The sequence below is a fragment of the Amphiprion ocellaris genome, chromosome 1, assembly GCF_022539595.1.
Source record: "Amphiprion ocellaris isolate individual 3 ecotype Okinawa chromosome 1, ASM2253959v1, whole genome shotgun sequence".
Taxonomy (NCBI): domain Eukaryota; kingdom Metazoa; phylum Chordata; class Actinopteri; family Pomacentridae; genus Amphiprion; species Amphiprion ocellaris.
The window spans coordinates 14,254,627-14,274,659 of NC_072766.1; the positions used below are offsets into that span (position 1 = coordinate 14,254,627).

The 20,033-nt window shown below is 43.5% G+C and overlaps 1 protein-coding gene across 2 annotated transcripts in view; it reads right to left on the reverse strand.

Annotated features, from left to right (window-relative positions):
* The window catches only part of gse1b (Gse1 coiled-coil protein b), a 169,590-nt gene that overhangs the window by 112,875 nt on the left and 36,682 nt on the right, over nt 1-20,033 (reverse strand). For both annotated transcript variants that reach the window (XM_023275882.3, XM_055009788.1), the window contains exon 2: nt 2,869-3,001. In XM_023275882.3, the coding sequence (XP_023131650.3) occupies nt 2,869-3,001 (133 nt within the window). The remainder of the gene's footprint in view (nt 1-2,868; nt 3,002-20,033) is intronic.

Below are 20,033 nucleotides of genomic sequence, written 5' to 3' on the forward strand. Positions count from 1 at the left end.
AAAAGGAAGTCGTAATCATCATCTTTCACAAGCAGACTGCTCCTCACCTAATGTGCATGAGCAGTATATGAACTCCTGTTGCATGACTGTCTGCCCATCAACTCTGCTGTTTTCTCCAAGACTCTCACTGTGAAATGTTAACCATGGCGGCCAAGGCAACAGCTCCGACACAACACTCCTCCCAAGCAAATGTGGGATGCCAGAAACTGTGAATTACCTCCCCTCTGTGCCCCAACCAGCACCCTCACCCCATCTTCAGTGGTGCTCCATGCTCCCACAGTGGGTAATTGTAATTGTATTGAACTGGCCAGCAGCCAAGTGCGCAAGACTGCCAAGTCTGCCAAGTCCAGCTGTGCCGTTGCAATCAAAACACACACAGCTTATTTCATGACAATCACATCATCAGAAAGAGTAGATTGCATGCCAAGACACACATATGTACGCAAAAAACATCAAAATACAGAAATGTATTTGCTTAATATGACAAGGACAGAGTGCAGAAGAGAAACGGCTGATAAATGCAAAAATCAAACAAAAAGTGAGACTCATATGGTACAATAGTTAAGACAGAGAATAGCAAAACAACACAAATTTCCTCACCATATCGCCTTGCTTTTATATTAATCCTACATGTCACTCCCTCCATTAGATATTTGTGCAGTCAGTGTCGCAGAGGGTTTTCCTTGGTCCTTCACCACTAATAATGATGTATTGACTGTGCAGTTGTTTTGAGCCTGAGCGACTGCTGAAGTAAAATGTTCAGAGAATGTGTTCATGGGTACTCAGGCCTGCAGCACATTGTGGTCAGTCCAGATGTCATATCCTCCCTCCTTCTAGCGTGTTTCCTGTCTGATAGGAGCTCATGATAGATGGCAACATATTGGGACATTTTAAATGAGAACTGCTTCATTTTTGCAACATTTCTGATCCGATGTGACCCAGCAGAGAACAGACTGCAGCAAAGAGCCAGAAAACAACTGTCTCAAGTCATCAGCCTATCTCTACAGCTTCACTACGGCTGCTGCATAGCAGCACATTTAATGATTTAAATCCAACAGTCTTAAGATCATGACAGATTGTGTACCTCCCTGCTCTCCTCTGTGTGAACACCGCAAGCGTGTCTTGTGTCACGTTTCTAGCCTGAGCGGAGGAAATGGGCCGTGTCATGTCAGTGTGAGCTGCAGCGCAACACGCATGATGAAGAGCACTTAAATAACTCATGAAAACCCTGTTCTCAACCCACACCAGACCGCTGGGAGGATCGTTCAATGTTACATGTGTGTGGCTGTGGATGTGCGGTGGCCCTCTTTGTCATGACTGTTTAACCATGAGCTTTTGTGGTTGTGTGTGTGTGTGTGTGTGTGTGTGTGTGTATGTGTGTGTGTGTGTGTGTGTGTGTGTGTGTGTGTGTGTGTGGGTTCAGTTGGAAAGAGAGCTTCAGATGCATTTCTGTAAACGACAGGGGCCCTCATGGCTAAACAGGAATAGCCTTAGAGAAAAGAGAAAAATAGGCATGAGCAGGAAAGAAACGGTGAGCAAAAGAGACAGAGCAGTGACAAGAGAGACGAAGTGGAAAATGGGAGTGTGGAAAGATAAGAAATTTACAAAACTAGGATGTTTGTAAGTGTAAACATTAGCATAAAAAAGACAGAAGGAGAGACAGAGGAGGGAATAGATTCCCAGGGAAAAAGTAGTCCAGCTACACTGATATGAGGAGACAGCCAGCACTTTCTACACTGAGCTCAAAAACCTACTGTAGTGATGGCGTCCCTTGGGACACACTCAGATACACACACACACACAATTTTTTGTGTCTGGGCCTGCTTCATCATGACATCTTCCACCTCATTTATCTGCGTCACTTTGTCAATGCATCCTCTTAACCCCCACAGCTAGAGCCACCATTCCCAAAAGGAGGTCGCACTTCTGAAAAAGTTTGGGACTGTCGCAATACAGAATGTACACGATGTGAATTACTGCAATGCAAACCTATAATCCATTACTCTTTGATCTATTAAAATCTCAGCTGATCAGTGTAAGCACAAGTGGAACTCTGGATTTACAAAAAAAAGTCTCAATAAAACATAAACAGAGTGTGATGTGTTGTGCAAATTTGTGCATCTGTGAGCGAGTCTTTGTGTGAGGTTTGCATTATTGATAATTAAAAGTAGACCATCATTATCTCCTCTGATCTCACTCAACAGCAGGTATGGGTTCACTGTTGTTATGCAGCAGGAGAGATAACTAAGAGTAAGTGTTAGTTTGGTTTTGGAGGTATTGCCAGGAATATATAGAGATGGGGAGTTCAGTCATGGACTTACAAGAGGCAGAGGTGTCAGAAGACATGATAGCACAAGCCTGAAAGAAGAAATCAAAAGTAATTTTTGTCACTTTTCAGTTTGAGTGTTACGGCTGCCTCGGATGTTATCTCATTCACTTCAGAGGTCTTACCACTTCCTGTGTTGCCACACAGCATGGCCAGGAGGACAACCCACACAGGAAAAAGAAAGCTGAGATAAGATGCCCACTGTGAAGACAGACATCTTCTGAGGGTAAAGGCTTATTCTAGTTGAATGAAGTAAGCTAAACCAGAGTATTCACATTCTGAGGGACAGTCGCTCTCTCACAGTTGTGGCCACACACAGCGACAATATCAGGAAATGCAATATTAAACATGAGCAGTAAGTCAGATGATGCTGCTAGTGGTTGGAGAATAGCAAAGAGAAACTTCATGCACTGGCCTGTACGACTGTAACATCTGTAACATCTCAAAGGTGTGAAATGAGATGCTACGGATCATGTAGTCGTGTTGCCTAGAAGTAAGAAAGGCAGGAAAAAACATGTGATGACAGGGAGTGAAAAACTCACTGGAAAGTGGGCGGTCAGCTCTCTCTGGCTCCAATGTCACTGGGCGAGAAGGAGTGTGTTCGCCTGCAGGTTGTGAGGGCCCTGAACCTGAGTCGGCCTCCTTTATGGCTCCAGCTGCACCCTCGATCACAGCCTGAAAGACAGGAAGACATCATTAACAGTCTGTCAACCCAGATATTCAGACATAAAGCACATCCCTTAAATTAACCACTCAAGATTCTGATTCTGCTAAACCCATGCTAATAGGCGCTAATGAAATGTTACATCGCCCACCTTTACAGGGACTAAAACAGCATTGTTAGCACAATATTCAACTCTCAGCAACAGAAAGAGATTGATGTTGCAAATATAGCAATTAACTGCAGATCTATTTTGTCACTGGTGCAACCATTTTTAGCTGCTGTCACAGCACTCAGATTTTGGCTATAAAAAGACAGCAACTAAAGGGGATGCAGCTCTGGGTGAAGAAGTGTCCCTTCCCCGAACTGACAGAGCTGCAGAACAGACAGACAGACAGAATCAAAGACAGAGAGAGACAGAGAGGGAGAAAGACTCTTCCTGACAGACCAAGTCTGTTTGGATGTGCTCTACGCTGCTCCCATCCACAGCTGAAAGAGGAAAGAGGGATGAGACTTCAGGAGAGAGACAAGCTGACCATGAAAAGCAGAGGGGGAAGCAGAGGGTGGCTGTCAACGAGGAGAGAGAGTAAGAGAGAGAGGAGTAGGGGAGACTTAAAACAAGGCTGTGATGGCTCCCTCCATTGACGAGCAGCAGAGAGACAGGCAGGGGAGGTGCAGCGCATCTGAAGACAAAAAGGCACCCTGGGCTTATGAAATATACATAGCTCTCAGCTGGAGACAGAGACACAGAGCGACAGAGCAGAGGAGGGCCCTGAAGACTGACGAGACTCCACTACCCCTCCTAAACACACACTGCTAAAAATAAAACACACAGACACATTCCTAATGACTTCTCATGAGGAGCCAGGGGGGAAGTAGTTAGTGCATTTTTTTTTTTTTTGTTGTTGAGTGTGTGCGTACATATCTGTTCGGTTACACTCACACACACACACACACACACACACACATGCAGGTGTTTATGAGCATCACGGTGTATCAGTGCAGACTCAGCGGGCAAAACCACAACAGTAGCTATGAGACAAAAACCGCCACAGGTTTTGGCTGTTGGCCCGTATGTAAATTCATCTACCGGTCAGAGGGACTTTTTTTTGGTTGGGACTTTCAACTGTCTCTCTCAGACCTGCCCACCTGCCCTTTCTGCAAGCCCAGACAGCTGCCTCTGCCACACCAGCAGTTAAAACCCATTTAAACAGACCTCATTTAACAATAAACTCACCCTTTGTTCAAGCTAACGATCCAGCTCTCCTACGCACTTGCACTAATGTCTGTGCCACTGAAGTATTGGGATTCTCATGCGATTGTGTTTGTCTGTGTGGAATGTCATTGGGTATATTCACTTCTTTGCTTTGTGGAGTTTAATTACTTATCTTACCCTCCTCATCAGACACGTTGGGTGTGTCTCCTCTGTCTACATCCCCGACACGTCAGGTGTGTGGAAAAAACAAACTTGCAGTCAAATAGTCATGTCTGAGCCTGGGGATTACCTTTACTCCCGAAAACATACACAACAAACATACCTAACGATTTCCTAACCTTTTCGGCACCTTGCTCTCTCTTTCAACTGCTTAACTGTCCTGTTTTTCTACCGCTTTCTGTCTTTGCTTTGTTCCAGGTGAGATGCTTGTTTATAACCTCCTGAAAGTGGATATTAAACTGTGAAAAAATGAAAGGATAGGGATATAAAGAAAAAAACCGACAGTGTCTAAACTGTCGCATTCAGTTTATAGAATTTAATTACTCAGATATTGCTGCCTCTCTGGTCCTCCAAAACAGATGGCGGGGAGTAAAACTAACAACAATACTACCCTTACAGAACAAGCTGGAAGATTTGAAGGTGCACATTTAGCTGTTGCTGTAATCACTCTCAAATGACTCACTTACATCTAAATAACTGAGAAGGGGTATAATTATTTATGAAATGTCATGTTTGCACAACAGAGTGTTATACCTGGCACAACCATTTAATACCTGTAGTTAGTGATTAAAGCCTTTTTCAAACATGGGATACCTGACATTGCTGGCTGACATTGTACTCACTTTAATGTTAATGTTCCTTACAGGTTTATTCAGATATATCTACAAAGGTGATATTTGTTATACATGTGAGTTTAGACAGTACATCAAGTTAAGTCTAATGCATAATAATGCACTAATACAAGGTGTTAGATAAATCAAAATTTCGGCATAGTGGCAACAACCCACTGACGTTTGTTAAAATTTACTAAAACTACAAAGGTCTACCTTAATACATTAAAGCAAAAATATTAAAGTCCCTCTGTGCGAAACCATGAAAAACTAATTTCCATATATCAAACTTTACGTTTTTACGTTAACTCTGCAATGTTTCTTCCTCTTGAATGTGCAGATCTATAAAGTCCTCACCTCTTTCTCTATGCCAGCTACTCTACACTACACAATATGTAAATTGTAATATTTAAGTAATTCAGTCACACAAGTCCAAGCCAGAAACTGGTTCTGAAGAACAAGTATGACATGGAAAGTCCCAATCTTATCTTATAGGACTATTGTTTATGAATGACTTGATTATCTGAATCTGTGTTTCTATGATGGTTATTGCAGTTTCAAGGCAGAACTTCTCAGTCATGGTGTTCTGCGATACAAAAAACACTAAATGGACATGTTCACAAAGCAAAAACATGGTTTTCACTGGATGGAGTCTTTAAAATTCATTATCAAGGTGCCATAAAATACTGTATACATTTTTGTGGCAATCCAAATACAGTAACTGATGCAAACATTGTTAAAAGAAAAAAAAGATCTTTTCTTTGATGTCACTGCATACATAAAACTGTATTAAATCTGCTTTTTTTTCTTTACATATAAGAGCTGTGTCTAAGTTTACATGAGTGCACTCATGTTGATATATGCTCTCTAAATAGACCAGGAAAAGAAGAGAGATGTTTAAGATGCAGAGCAGGAGTCAGGAGGTGAAATGAGAAAGATCTACAGAGGTAGTACTAATTGAGGTTAATTCCACAGTTCAGCATTATCTCCTTTAATCTGTAATGAGGAAGCTGGTAATGGGTGATGTCGCAGGACATGGCGAGAGCCTGCCACCAGAAATCACACAGCAGTGTGGAAGAGCAAATGCCCTCAAAGGATCATAAGACTTTGGAGCTCAGTACAGATCTTTAAAGGAGGCTGCACAAAAACAGTGAAGAGGGCCTGCAGGCTTGCACAGCAAAACTGTATGTGCTTGTATTCCCGTTTGTGTGTCTGAGAGAACGAGGCTTGTCAGTCAAAATGGTCACGGCATCTCTAGTCATTTGCCTGTCTCAACCCACATATCACCTGTCAACCTCTTGAAACAGCGTCGACACCCTCTTGCACAAAGCACACACAATGTTCTGGACTCACTATCACTGCCCAGCAATGACACACAGGGAGTGATGGGGCGATACGTATGCACATCACTCAAAAAAACATGCACCATTATACAATTACTCTCTTTCTCCCTCTCACACGCTCATTGTGACCTAAACCAGGACTCTGCAGGGACAAGCTCCTTCATCACAGTCATGCCAGTCGATACTAGAGCCCCGAACAACATCTGCAGTTCAACACCTACCAGATTCATTAAAGAAGCGGGGCCAAGCAAAAGGATACATCAATAAGGAGAGATGGTGGGCATATGTGTGTGTGTGTGTGTGTGTGTGTGTGTGTGTGTGTGTGTGTGTGTGTGTGTGTGTGTGTGTGTGTGTGTGTGTGTGTGTGTGTTTGTGTGTGTGTGTGTGTGTGTGTTTGTGTGTCGCCAGGGGCAGAGCCATCCATAAACGCTGCTGACAGTCTAGACAGGATATACACTTGAGGATGTCGATAAGTTAGTCAGCAGGAGTGAGGAAAGATCAATAGGAACAGGGGATGATGTCAGTGGCTGCAGATGAGATCATCTAAGGCAACTAAGGATCTACATATGATGACTTTTGACATCAAACTAATTGCATTATCACATAGCGTTCCACCTATTTTATGGGTACAAGGGACAGAGAGAGACCAGAAATTGAATCATTGTTTCCCAGAGAAATTATGAGACACTTCTTTACAACCAAATGGAGAATTAACTAAAACTGAGTAAAGACTTTTGAAAGATTTTCAAACATAAGTTACCAAAGTTTTCAGCAGTTTATTGGTCTGGTGTGAATTCCAACTGCTGTAACAGTTAAATCACTGTCGTGTTGCATCATTTGATGTGAGAGAGCAGCAAAAAAGATGTTTACTCATGTGAAAATGCCACAGATTATCACTTCAACATTATTGGGAATAACCACCCCCATATAGCATACAATGATTCTTTCTTGAGATTTGTGAAAATAAAGGAGATGAAGCTGATTTCACCCACAGGACATGACTGCCTTATATCACGCTGCTTCCCTTGCCATGGCGTTGGGCGCAAGTGCCTATGTATGTGTGTGTGTGTGTGTGTGTGTGTGTGTGTGTGTGTGTGTGTGTGTGTGTGTGTGTGTGTGTGTGTGTGTGTGCACGCTCCTGTCGATGTGTGTTTGCGTGTGTTCTCAGCTCTAGTGACATTTCCTCAAACGTGGTTGACATTTCCGGGGGATTTGAAGATTTGATCCCTTCTGTGTTTGAAGAGCTGTGTGCTGCCCTCCTCACAACACTGAGGGAAACACTGCAGCAGAGCCAGCAGCGTGCCCTGCCTTCAGGGGCCTTAGTCTACAGCATTTGGAGCAGCTCGTCCTCATTCACCCGTAGTGTGATCAGGAGAGGACCTGCACTATACATTGCCTGCCTTTTAGAGATGACTGGTTCACTGCTTGGTCTTTTACTTAGTCTTGCTGTTTTCCCAGGAGCTGTGGAGTGTTTCTGCTTCTCTCAACTGAGGCAGAAAAGCTATCACCAAAAGATATGAGAGAAGAAAGTAGCTTGAGATAGTGTGGGAGGGAGTGAGAGGGAGAGAAGGCAAGAACGTGTGAGAGAGAGAGAGGGAGAGGATCTGTTTCTCCTGCTAGAGGCTGGTTAGTGGAGCGAACTGACACAGACTGACATCTCTCTTCCACGGAGACTGAGTTAAAAAGAGCCTTGCAATGCTTTGTCCATTACTCCCTCTCTCTCTTTCTCTCTCCCTCAAACCTTCCCAGTTCTTCCTCTTTCAGCCATCCCACCCTCTCTCTCTCTCTCTCTCTCTCGCTCTCTCTCTCTCTCTCTCCTTCCCCCTCTGCCACCCTGAGGCTCCTATGTCTTGCTTTTTCTGCCTGGATGGACTGTGCAGCAGTCCTGTGTTAGCCTGGGGCTCAAATTACACCCTACACCCTGTGTTAGCCACACATGTGCACACACACATACATACACACACTCACATAACACACACAGAAGCCCATACAGTAGCCAAGAGGAGGCCCAGGGCCCAAACACAGGTCAAGCTTGGGTCAGTCAAGGGCAGAAGGACAGGAAGGCCAGCAGAAACAGGCCCCACACTGAGGCTGATGTGAGAGCAGCACATGCATGCACCAGATATCTTATCAGCTATCTGTACTCAGTTGCTTTTCAGTATTCGCTGAGACATTTAAAGGATATTTATTGTTTAAGGGGAACAAGAATTTGGCTTACTTATTTGATTGTTTGAATGACTGAAAGAGTAAAAATGCATTCACCTACATGGTTCGAATACTAACTCCACAGCTATAAAATGGTAAATATCACCAAAATACATCATGTGGCAAATTGCTCAACCTACCCTCCATTAAAATAAAACATGCAATTACGACATTGTGGACCAGCAAAACCAGATTAAAGAGATCCCCTAACTACAACACTGGGCATGACCTTGGAGCAAGCCAGAATTAGCTTCACTCTCTCGTCCAAATAATACCTCTGCAAACACTGTAATTGCTAGTAGGTCTCAGAGTGAATCAGCATTATGTTTTCAACCCAACGCTGTCCGCATAGTGCACACACAAACTGAAGCAAACTCCCCCGCAGTGCAGGATGCTGCAGGTCAGTGGATCAGCCAAAGTGGATGCTGATCTGACCTCAGTCCTCACTATCATTCTGCCCTTCAAATGCCAGCAATGTCACGGTTGTAAAACATGTGTATCCTGATGGAGAGCTGAGCTCAAAGGAAGGGAAGTATCACATTTGAAGCATCACAATGAACATTTTGTCACTTCCTGGGTCTATTTTGTCCCCAGGAACAGGATGCAGGAGTCTAAGTGACTCAATAACTGTGTGATATTTTATTGACATCTGAAGGGTATGTTTTATTCCTCTCTTCAAGGCAGGTCACCAAGGGCAGCAATGCATTCACATTTAAGACTTTCACAATACCACTCCATATATCTGCATGAATACAGTGCATTTTACTCTGATGTTTCTTCCTTTGCAGTTTATCTACAGAATTCAAATTCAAAGTTATCAGTTTATTATCTGAGAGTTATTTGAATTGAGACTGGGATAGGTTAAACCTGCAGTTAGAGCACAAACTGTGAGATGAAAAGAAGCTAGATGGATGTCAATAAATCAAGAGAAATGCTACCGCGTGGCATTACAGTGTGTCCTTGAGCTAAGATTCCAAAAACACAAATACATTAAATTTTACTCAGCGTCAAACACAATGCTTTATAAACAAAAAGGAAATATGTGAATGTGGGTAGTCACATGTGCACGCAAAAACACACGCACACAGCTGGACAACAACTGCAGGGCCACGTCCTTCTCCCAGTTCTGCTGGGAACTCTAACAGGAAGAGGCTAAGTGCTATCGATTGGATTCTTCCTGCTTGGACCAGCCGTCAGAGTGAAAACAAGCTGACCGTTTGACAGTCTACCTCTCACAGCAGCATATGAATACATGCACACATAGGCACTAGTGGAGAGAAAAATAGGAAAAGGCCTTAAAAAATTCACAGGGCAAGTCATGTATCGATGAATTATAGCTAATAGCTGTTTGCAATCCGTTACTTTAAGCCTTTCAAAGGCTCTAGACTGCTCTTGAAAATCACCACAGGCACGTCACGTGCATTATTTACGTGTTAAGCATGTATACATGCAGCAAGATAAGCTAGTATGGAGACGAGCATTTTGGTCAATAAAAACACCCCTCTAGGCAGCACTGTGACATTAAGAACACAAATCTCTCCTGCACACAGCTCTCATTGATGGCATTTTGATATGAGGCAAAAGAAAGCTGGAGGGATAGAAATCAGGCAGAGGGATCAGTGTATGATAAACAGACCGATGGTGCCAGAAAGGCTGCTCATTGTGCCTGAACAAATCGAAGGCAGGGATGAAGGTAGCAGCACAGTGAAAGCAGTGGCACATGGGTATGTATGTAGGTGGGTGGACTTGATCTGCTGACACACCCTCTTTGTTTATAGCCACACACATCTAAACATCAATGATTGCACACCACACGCCTGGGACTCCAGCACGTGAGGAGTAAAACACTGGAACGCTTTATTTGTAGCATTTACAAATGTCACAAATACAATGTGAAGCGCAGCTGTGCTTGATGAGAATGCCATTAGCTTTAAAGGTATTTGGACATATAACTTTGCAACAAAAAAAATACAAAAAGTACACACACCTATATGATGAGCAGGCACTGAGCAAAAATATATGAGTCATCATAATGGAAATTCTATATAATAGTCTGGACACTAATATAGATAATAAAATTTTAATAAATGGCCTTGGGACCTTCTAGAATGGTGTGCAGACTATAATTTCCAACATGATGACTCACATATTAAGCCTCATGACGGCACTAGATGAAAAGTTAAGGCCTTCCAGCAAATATAAATTCATCCCAGAGGAGACATAAATGTGAAAAGCAAGTTTAATAGAAATTCATCAATAACATTCACTAAATCCACAAATGTCAACATTATGTTTGTGCTAAAGGAATAGTTAGGGCATCACCAAAGTCATCAGGATATATCAGCTGGGGACCATGACTGTACATTAACAATTACATAGCAGTTCATTCAATGGCTGTTGAGTTATGTTAAAGGCCAGTAGGAATTGTATAGACCACTCTGCCTAAGTTACTCTAGTAGACAACTTTATAAAGATTACAGTTTATAGTGATGACATTAAATGTTACAGAGTATAAATTCCAAATGTTTTTTTTTTTTGTGAAAACAAACAGTACATGCATAGATGCACTACACACCTATTTAGTTAGTGGACACGTACATACACAGACACTCCCTCTCAAGCATAGTAAAAACGGCAATGACTCTGCAAATGATATACTGGGCAGTACTGAACAAGCAAAGTGTACCATTATGTCACATCACTTTTAACGCTCAGCCCTGGCACACAGAAACTGTCTGCATCATTATATTTTCAGTATTGCTACAAAATCAGTTTTACTCCCACTGTTTTCCATCAGCCTAAAGTAAACAGTAGCTGTAAAAAAAATAACAGTGATTCACTTTTATTTACCATGATTTAGCACATCATATCAAGAGCTCAATATTAAACACAAAATGCCACTTTTATGTATATATTTTATTGCCCCATTTACTGGCAAATGTGAATGGCTGGTGTCAGCCAAAACGACCACTGCACTCATATATCTTGCTGTCAGGCCCCAGGAAAATATATACAGTAGGTAATATATACAGCAGAGCACAGCAAAACAAGTCTATTCTCCAGAGAGGAGAAGAAAGTATGGAGACAGCGAGAACAAGACAGAGAGAGATACAGAGATACAAGGAGAGAGAGAGGGAAACACAAAGGGCTGTTTTCTGCTGGGTGGGTAAAGTGTGTCCAGGGGGCAGCTGAGTGAGCACACACAACACAAAGCCTGTCATTAGTTCCAGCTTTCTGCAGACACAACAGTGTGTAGTGTGTGTGTAGTATGTGTGTGAGTGAGAGAGAGAGAGAGCGAGAGAGAGAGAGAGAGAGAGAGAGAGAGAGAGGAAAAGAGTGACGATGCAAGCATGTGCACCACTGGGTGTGTGTAGGAAACGTCAGTGTGTGTGTGTGTGTGTGTGTGTGTAGTTTCACACATTGACAAAAGCCTGTGTTGTTGTGCTTGTCTTCTCTGATGTAGAGCTCCTTCAGGATCACAGCCCAGCACAGTCAATACTCCCTCTGCCTGCTTGTGTGGATGTGTGTGTGAGATTAGTTGCGATGTATAGATCCTTCCTCCTCTTTCCATCCTCTACTCCCTTCCCCTCCCCTCTCCTCCCCATCCTCCTCCCTGTGTCTTCCCCTGACACCGCCACACACAGTGCCTCCTGTCTACCAGCTGCCACTTTGCAGCCATTCATCAGAGCTATGATTAGCGAGTAGAGGAATGTCGTGTAGCTGCAGCTGACTCCTCACCTCGACCCTGACCTTTCACCTCTGGATGACCTCCGGCAACCCCTGGCTGCAGCAGCTGCTTTTACACTGTGCTGACACACTCCATTAGGCCTGACACCTGCTTCAACACACAGTCGCTTTGAAATACACACGCACACACACACACACACACACACACACACACACACACACACACACACACACACACACACACACACAGAAAGATGCAAAAGATGGCAGCAGAAGCAAGATTCCGAACAGTTACTTATGCACACACACACACACACACACACACACACACACACACACACACAATGGCCTTTGCACATGCTAATGCAGTCAGGCGGCCCTTTTATGAGATTACACAGTCATTACAGAGAGAGGGTCATGAGGGGCACCTGTAGCTGAGCGACTCCACAGTCTATCAGGAACCTCTGTGTGTAAGTGTGTGTGTTTGAAAAACAGAGAGGTAGTAGAAAACACAAAGTATGCACTGTATAAACCGAAGTTTAAGAAGACCTAGAGTAGTGTTATAGAGCCAAAACTAGCACCATTCAATGGGCGCTGTGCATATGCTCTGTGTGCAATAAGACCCTCTTTGTATGAGTGAGTGTTCCTCTGTGTGTGTGTGCGTGTGTGTTGTGTGCTTGTATGTGTGTGTGCCTGTGTGTGGGCCCCAGGCCGACTCTGACAGCTCAGTGGTAGCCATCTGCTGGCAGTCACACCAGGAGAAAGCAACCGCAGCCAAACAATGGAGAGCAATGACAGGCCAGGATTTGTGGGTAGTTTGTGTGTGTACATGCATGCGCATGTGTGTGTGTATTTTAGTGTACTGTGCACGTTTTCCCTTCAAAGATCCAAATGAGCCCCTCTCTATGAGCATGTGCAGAGGGGCGTGGCTGTTGTTGATAGGCTGTCTCTGTTACCAGGCGATAGATTAACAAGCCCAAATGGCCATCTGAGGAGGATAGATAGCATGGGCGAGTGTGGGCTCACTTTTTTTTTCCCTTTCTGTGTGTCATTTGCATCTGCGTTGTCTGGGTTTATATGTCTGTCCACCCCTTTTCTCTTTCATCACCTTTCTCCCGCTGGATCTCCGCCTCTTTGTTAGTTGGAACTTGACAGCAATAAACAGTCAAAGGTGACGTGGATATACACTACTGAGCTTTAGTTTGTGACACACAAATACTTGCACATCATCACAAAGACTTTCATTGTGTATCAATGGAGGCGTCGCTTTTTCCAACACACAGAATGTTTGTCAACCTCTCCCTATTCCTCTCTCTCTATCCGCAGGTAGAGTGCCATCATGGATGTCGACAGATGGTCGGGTGTTGGAAGGAAGTTGGCTCTCTGGATGTGGCACACCAGTCTGAGAGCAAGCACCATCCAGCTGGGTAGAGGCCTGCAGTGCCTCCTAGAAAGAGCATGCCAGGTGGCCAAGAAACAGGCTGGTGGTCTGCTGCAGCGACTACACGCATAACCCTGTAGTCACTATTCTGCTGTTTTACCACCAAACAACCACACAGGGCTGCCTTGGACAAAGAAATACAAATAAGTCAAGACCGCAAGTCAGAAGGAGAAGAACTGAAAAGTAAAAGGCCAGCTAAGAGGAGAGGGCAAATGGCTGATTATGAAAAGAATCCTTCTCCCAGCAGTCCATTTGGCCAAGTGCATTGCCTGTGCTGTGTGTGTTGCTTTGGCCATCCATGCCTTTGCATGGCAGCACTTCAAAGACAGCCTTCACCAAGTTTCTGCTCTTCCACCTCCTGCTGTTGCTAGTTTGTGTATGTTTGTGAATGTGTGCATGTGGAGCAGTGCCTCCTGTAGCTGGGGGCTACGGCTGATCACCACTACTGCAGCGAGGCTGGCATGGCATGCCCGCTGGCACACTAACAGGGCACACCTATTTACACAGACCCAGACTGAATGGCAGGCATTGTCTGGGTGAGAATGCAACACTTAAGCTCCTGATTAAGGCAGAACAAAGCCCTGAGGGGCAAGAGTGATGAATGCAGGGAGTGAGAGAGCCAGAGAGGGAGGGAGGAAGAGATGAAGGAGGCAGGGAAGTGAGGCTCTGTAAAGGGGAATCTCATCTGCTGTTGTTGTGGGAAGGTGAGATGGGGGGGGGTTGAGACAGGCAATGAGGAGAGTGAGGTAAAAAAAAAAAGCGAGAGGGCAAGAATTGGCAGCAGTGTAAGGAACAAGAAGAGAGGCAGGCATGGGAAGTGAGAGGAGCTAGGTGGTAAGGACAGAGGCAGGTGAGGATGAAAAGACAAGGGAGGAACGGAACCAAGAGGGAGGCAGGGAGGAAAAGAGGAGGTGGGGGATGAGCAGAGAGGCAGGCTTAGGAAGAGATAAAAAGACAACAGAGAAGGAGCCAAGCAGCGAGGTAAAGAGACAGAAGACAGGAGGGAGTTGCTGTCGAGGTATCCTCACTGATAGGGATGAAGTGATGCTACGCTGTTACAGCAAGGAAGTAAATAGACAGATAGCGCCCTCTGATGGTACTTGTGCATTAGGAATGTACTCTCCATCCTGCCCCCTCTTGTCCAGGACGCTTACTGCAGAGAAGCACGAGAAGCCAGTTTCCAATCAATTAAAAAGATCATAAACTCCAGTTGTGAAGAGCTGGTACTAAGCGGATTTCTTGCGTATCTCTTGATTTAGCGTATTAGTGTATTTGGGACCACATGAAGCTTAGTGTGTGTGTGTTTGTGTGTATGAATGTGTACAATTAGTGGCACCTTGGCAACATATGGGCAAAAACAGAATGGGTATGACAAGGGGTGAGCGACTCCCTGAATGTGTGTGTATCCTAGCAACAAGACAGACGTAGTAGCTGAGCAGTGAGCAGCTGGCAACACGGGACACAGAGGCCAAGATGGATTTAATATGATGTGGGTGTGTGCGTGTGTGTGTGTGTGTGTGTGCGTGCGTGCGTGCGTGCGTGCGTGCGTATGTGTCTGTGTGTTGCATTTAACAGCTGTGGGAGATTTAGGTGCATCTCTTCGTAAATGCAATGCATGCATGCATGTTTAACGCTTAAACACTCATCATTGTGTCGAGCCGCCAACTGCAATGACAAAAACCAACAGACAGTCACCAGTATCACGTGATAGTAATTTCACAGTTGCTGCATCCAACACAAACCTACGATAACCATCATAATTTGTCAGTGATCAGTCATATTTGGGTTCCTGCAAAGTACCCTGCATCACTATATCCTGTTGGTCTTAGGCCTATCGTAAGAGAAAGAGTAGATCTGCCCATGAGTTTAAGCTAATGTAGAATACGTATGTGTGCATAGAGTATATGTATGTAGACCATTTAAAGCATGTAAGCTATGAATATCTTGAGCTAAAACGTTGCCCCCGAGCAACCCTGTGGGGAGCACTGTGTGATTATGGAGTAGTGGGGCTTATGTTAGGAGCCATGCAGTTCTTGTACAACCAAAGCGAGAGTTGTGTTTGTATTCTTGTCACCAGGTCAAGCACATTTCTACTGACCATTCGATCCTGTTTGTGATATTAAAGGAAACAATCTCAAGGTGCAGCCCGGGTCAGGAGGGTGTCCGATTTGGGAATCTCAGAGTCACGGTTTTGCTTCTTGTGGATGACATGGTTCTGTTGGCTTTATCAGACCGTGACCTTCAGCACACACTGGAAAGTCAGCACCTCCAAGTCTGAGACCATGGTTCTCCATCAGACACTGCTGGATTGCTCCCGCTGGGTTGTGGGTGAGTTGCTGCCTGAAGCAAAGCAGTTTCCGTATTTTGGGACCATGTCTCATGAGTGATGGGGAAACGGAGCATGAGATGGATAGATGAATAGGTGCCGAATCAGCAGTAATGTGGGCATTGAACTGTTGTGGTAAGGAAGGAGCCAAGCCAGAGGGCAAAGTGCTTGATTTACCAACCTTCACTTATAGTAGTGACTGAAAGAATGAAGTCCAGATCCAAGCAGCTGAAATTACTTTTCTCTGTAGGATGGCTGAGCTCAATCTTTGAGATAGATGAGGAGCTCAGATATCTGGAGGGACCTTAGAATACAGTTGCTGCTTGTTTGCTTCGAAAAGAGGCAGCTGAGGCGGTTTGGGCATCTGATTAGGATGCCTACTGGGTGCCTTCCTTTGGAGGTTTTCCAGGAAAGTTTGACTTGGAGTAGACCCCAGGGTAGACCCAGAACTCACTGAAGGTATTGCATATCCCATCTGGCCTAGGAGCACCTTGGGATCTCCAAGAGAAACTGTAAAGCATTGCTGGGAAGAGGGATGTCTGGAATTGTCAGCTTAGCCTGCCACCACATTGCAAACTCGGAGTTAGTGGATTGATGAATAAAACACTGTCCCACCACGACCACCAACCAAATCCCTCATCCTAGGTTTTGGTAGTACTGCTGCTATGTGAAATGAAGTCGTTTTTGACCTGACAGGGAGTTGTGTAAAATCCAACAAATTGCCTCTAGTGATGTCACTTCATTTAGACTAGAAGTTTGACAGTGAAAAACAAGAAAAGCACTCAGACGGCGCAGTACTCCCCCAAGGCTGCTCAGTCGTATGATTTCCAATGGATGAAATCTTTAAACAATTCGTGATCCGCAGCGGTCAATTTGTGGTAGAATCGCAGTCATGTGATCGTCAGCAGGCAACTGACGTAGTGTTCACTTGTAGTTATAGTTACAGTGATGCCATGACGCTATCTCACAATGATACGGAAATCCTTAACAAATCTGTGGATATAGAGTATCAGCTGCATCACTGCCAAAATCTAATCACTTGGTCCTTGTGTCATTTCTGGCCTTCCCTGAAAATTTCATCCAAATCCATTAGTCCGTTTTTGAGTAATGTTGCCAACAGACAGACAGACAAACAGATGGAGAAACCACTGCCGATCGTCACATAACTCTGCCTCATTCCTTGGCGGAATAAAGATACGGAGGTGTCAATGTTGCAAGATATGAGCTTACCAGACATCTATAGCTCATCTGTGCTTGAGGGTAGTGTCTCGTAACTACGCTACTAAAGCAGCATAAGACATAAATCTCAAACAAAACCATTGGCAGGCAAAGAAGAAAGCTTGGGATAAAAAGGCAGCATCTCCAGTTCCACAGCACTGATTGTGATCCTTTTTTTATAACTATCCCCTGTGAGTCTGATAATATGCAATGCAGTCCTAAAATTGATGAAGTGCTCTTTTGGTGTGGAACATAGACTGAAGTATACCTTTTCAGTTTAGAACCCAAATCTAAAACTGGTTTAGCAAAACATGCTAATACTTCCATCATCAATCTTATTATGTAAAGACTCATTGGAAAGAAAAAAAGATCCATTTAGATTCCTAGGAGTCACCATTTTTATCACAATTTTCTTGCTTTAAAGATTAAACATTCGGCACATGCCATGAATGTTGGCCCACAGAAAGAAAAGCCTTACTTAATATCACTCTCATATTGACATTATGATATTTGACATGATATTCGTGAGTCTAATAGACCCAGTGCAGATGATTATACAAATATAACCACAGTGGGTGAAGTGGCAGTGATCCTTGGGCCCAGCTGTGAACCAGTAACTATGGAGGTTCTATATGGTAACAAAGGGCTAGTTTGCAGTCCCCAGTCCAGTCAAAGGGCCCTGGCCTTGGGTAGAACTCTGCCTCCATGGGCCTTACCGCCTGCCGCCTCTGCTCCTTGGAGGAAGATCATGGTACAACTGACGCTTCTGGAGTACAGAGCCAAACCACAATAAGGAGAGAACACATTTCACAAACACTGCTGCAATCATCTGGCCTCATTCCATATGTCTCTGTTTTTTTTCTGTCTTTATATATTTAGCAGTTGTGTCAAAGAGTCAGTGGAGATGATTTAGAGAAACAACGCTCCTCTAATTTGAACATTAAGCAAAGGAGAATGTTGATACTAACCTCATCTGCAGTTCCTCGCTACCTAAACAGACAACAGTGATGCAGATCGGGAAGCAGTAAGTTTTGCCCAGTACATGTTGTATCTGAAAATTATAATTAAGTCTTATATGCAAGACATTCAGCAGATGGTTGTGTGTTTGTAATACAGCAATGATGATAGCACTATAAAATGATGAAAGAATAGAGACAACAAAAGGTGAGCTGCTTTATTTCTATTTACTGTGTTGCATGCTGTTGCAGTCACCCCCCACCTCCACCTACACCACTGCTACCCCTTCTTTCTTTCTTTTTCTCTGCAGGCTGTCTTGGGAAGTATGATGTCTTTTTAAACGGCGCCGGTTTCATGTGTTTTTATGTCTGCTCATAAAAAAGCAGCTTCCTTTAAAGGCTTCGCTCACCAATGACTTGCACTCTCGCTGTCACTGGATGACAAGTGGCACTGGGAATGACTGAGAGAGGTAGGTGGAAAGAAAGAAAGAAAGAAAGAAAGAAAGAAGCTATGAGCATTTTTTGGCTTGTAACTTCTGTAGTCTCTGTTGCCCTTTGCTACATTTCACGTCTATGAGTTGTTAGACAACAGTTTCACCAAAAAATTCTTCTCTAAACATCTTAACACATATTATTTGAACAGCCAAGTCCATGTGCATTTCATTTTATTTTATTTTAAATCTTATATACTAAGTCTTAAAACAAAGTCATTGGGCAGTAGTATAAATTATCTGTCAAGTAGTAACACATGAGAATCAGCTTTAATCCTTTGATGCGCACTGTGGGTCAGGAGATACCCATTTTCCATTGGATTTGGGTCACTTTTAACCCATGTTGAGCATCAAAGGGTTAATGTTGTTTTGGATGATCCACAGACCACTTTGGAAAGGTTCCACTATAATTACCAAAGACCAAACTGTTTGAATGCAAGCAGGTCACTATCTGTTTGTGTTGAACAGCACAAGGACATCATGCTAATCTTATTTTCGACACAACGAGCACCTGCTCTTCCTTTCTCATTTCTACCACCTTCTCTCTTTCTTTATCTCTCAGTCTCTGCAGATTGTCTTGTACCTTTTCTCTTTTCAGAGCTGAGCTTTGATTGATGCGCTCTCTTTGTCTTCATCAATGCCAGTGAAGAAAGTAAACACAGGGTTTTTTGATATTTATAGATAAATGTTGCCAGCCTCTACCAGAAACATCTATTCAATTAAAAATATATAGTTATCCTCATAATAACATGAATTTCAGCCCATTACACAAATTGAACTAAAAGAAAGCCATTTATTTTCATTGAAAGTTTATGAATCTGTCATTGGATGAATTAAATAATGTTAGCTGGCTGGTTGGAAAGTGAAACTAACTCATGATGAACAGCCACTGTTTAACTTGGTGTGACCACACATAAGGTATCTGCACCATTCATTGGATGAGTCAGATGTCTGTCTCACTCTCATTGCTGTTTAAACAATCACAATCAATGAACCACAGTGGAGAGTAAACATTTTGTAGTAACAACATCATCCACTCCACCTACCCTCACAGAGACTGTATATAACAGTATACAGTCTACACCCACACACAAGCAATGAAACCAGATCAGCTGAGAGATTCAGTTTTCTTGGCATTGTACGATGTCTGCACAGCACCAAAGCAGAATTATTTTTAGGCCAATATTTAATGACTTTTATTATATAGCTTCACCTCAGAAAAATACTGAAGTCCTTGATCTAGAGAAATGTTGAGGGTGAAAAAAAATAACAAATATCAAAAGGCAAATAAATAAATGCAATTTGTGCAGCAGAACTTCTTTCATTTTTCATC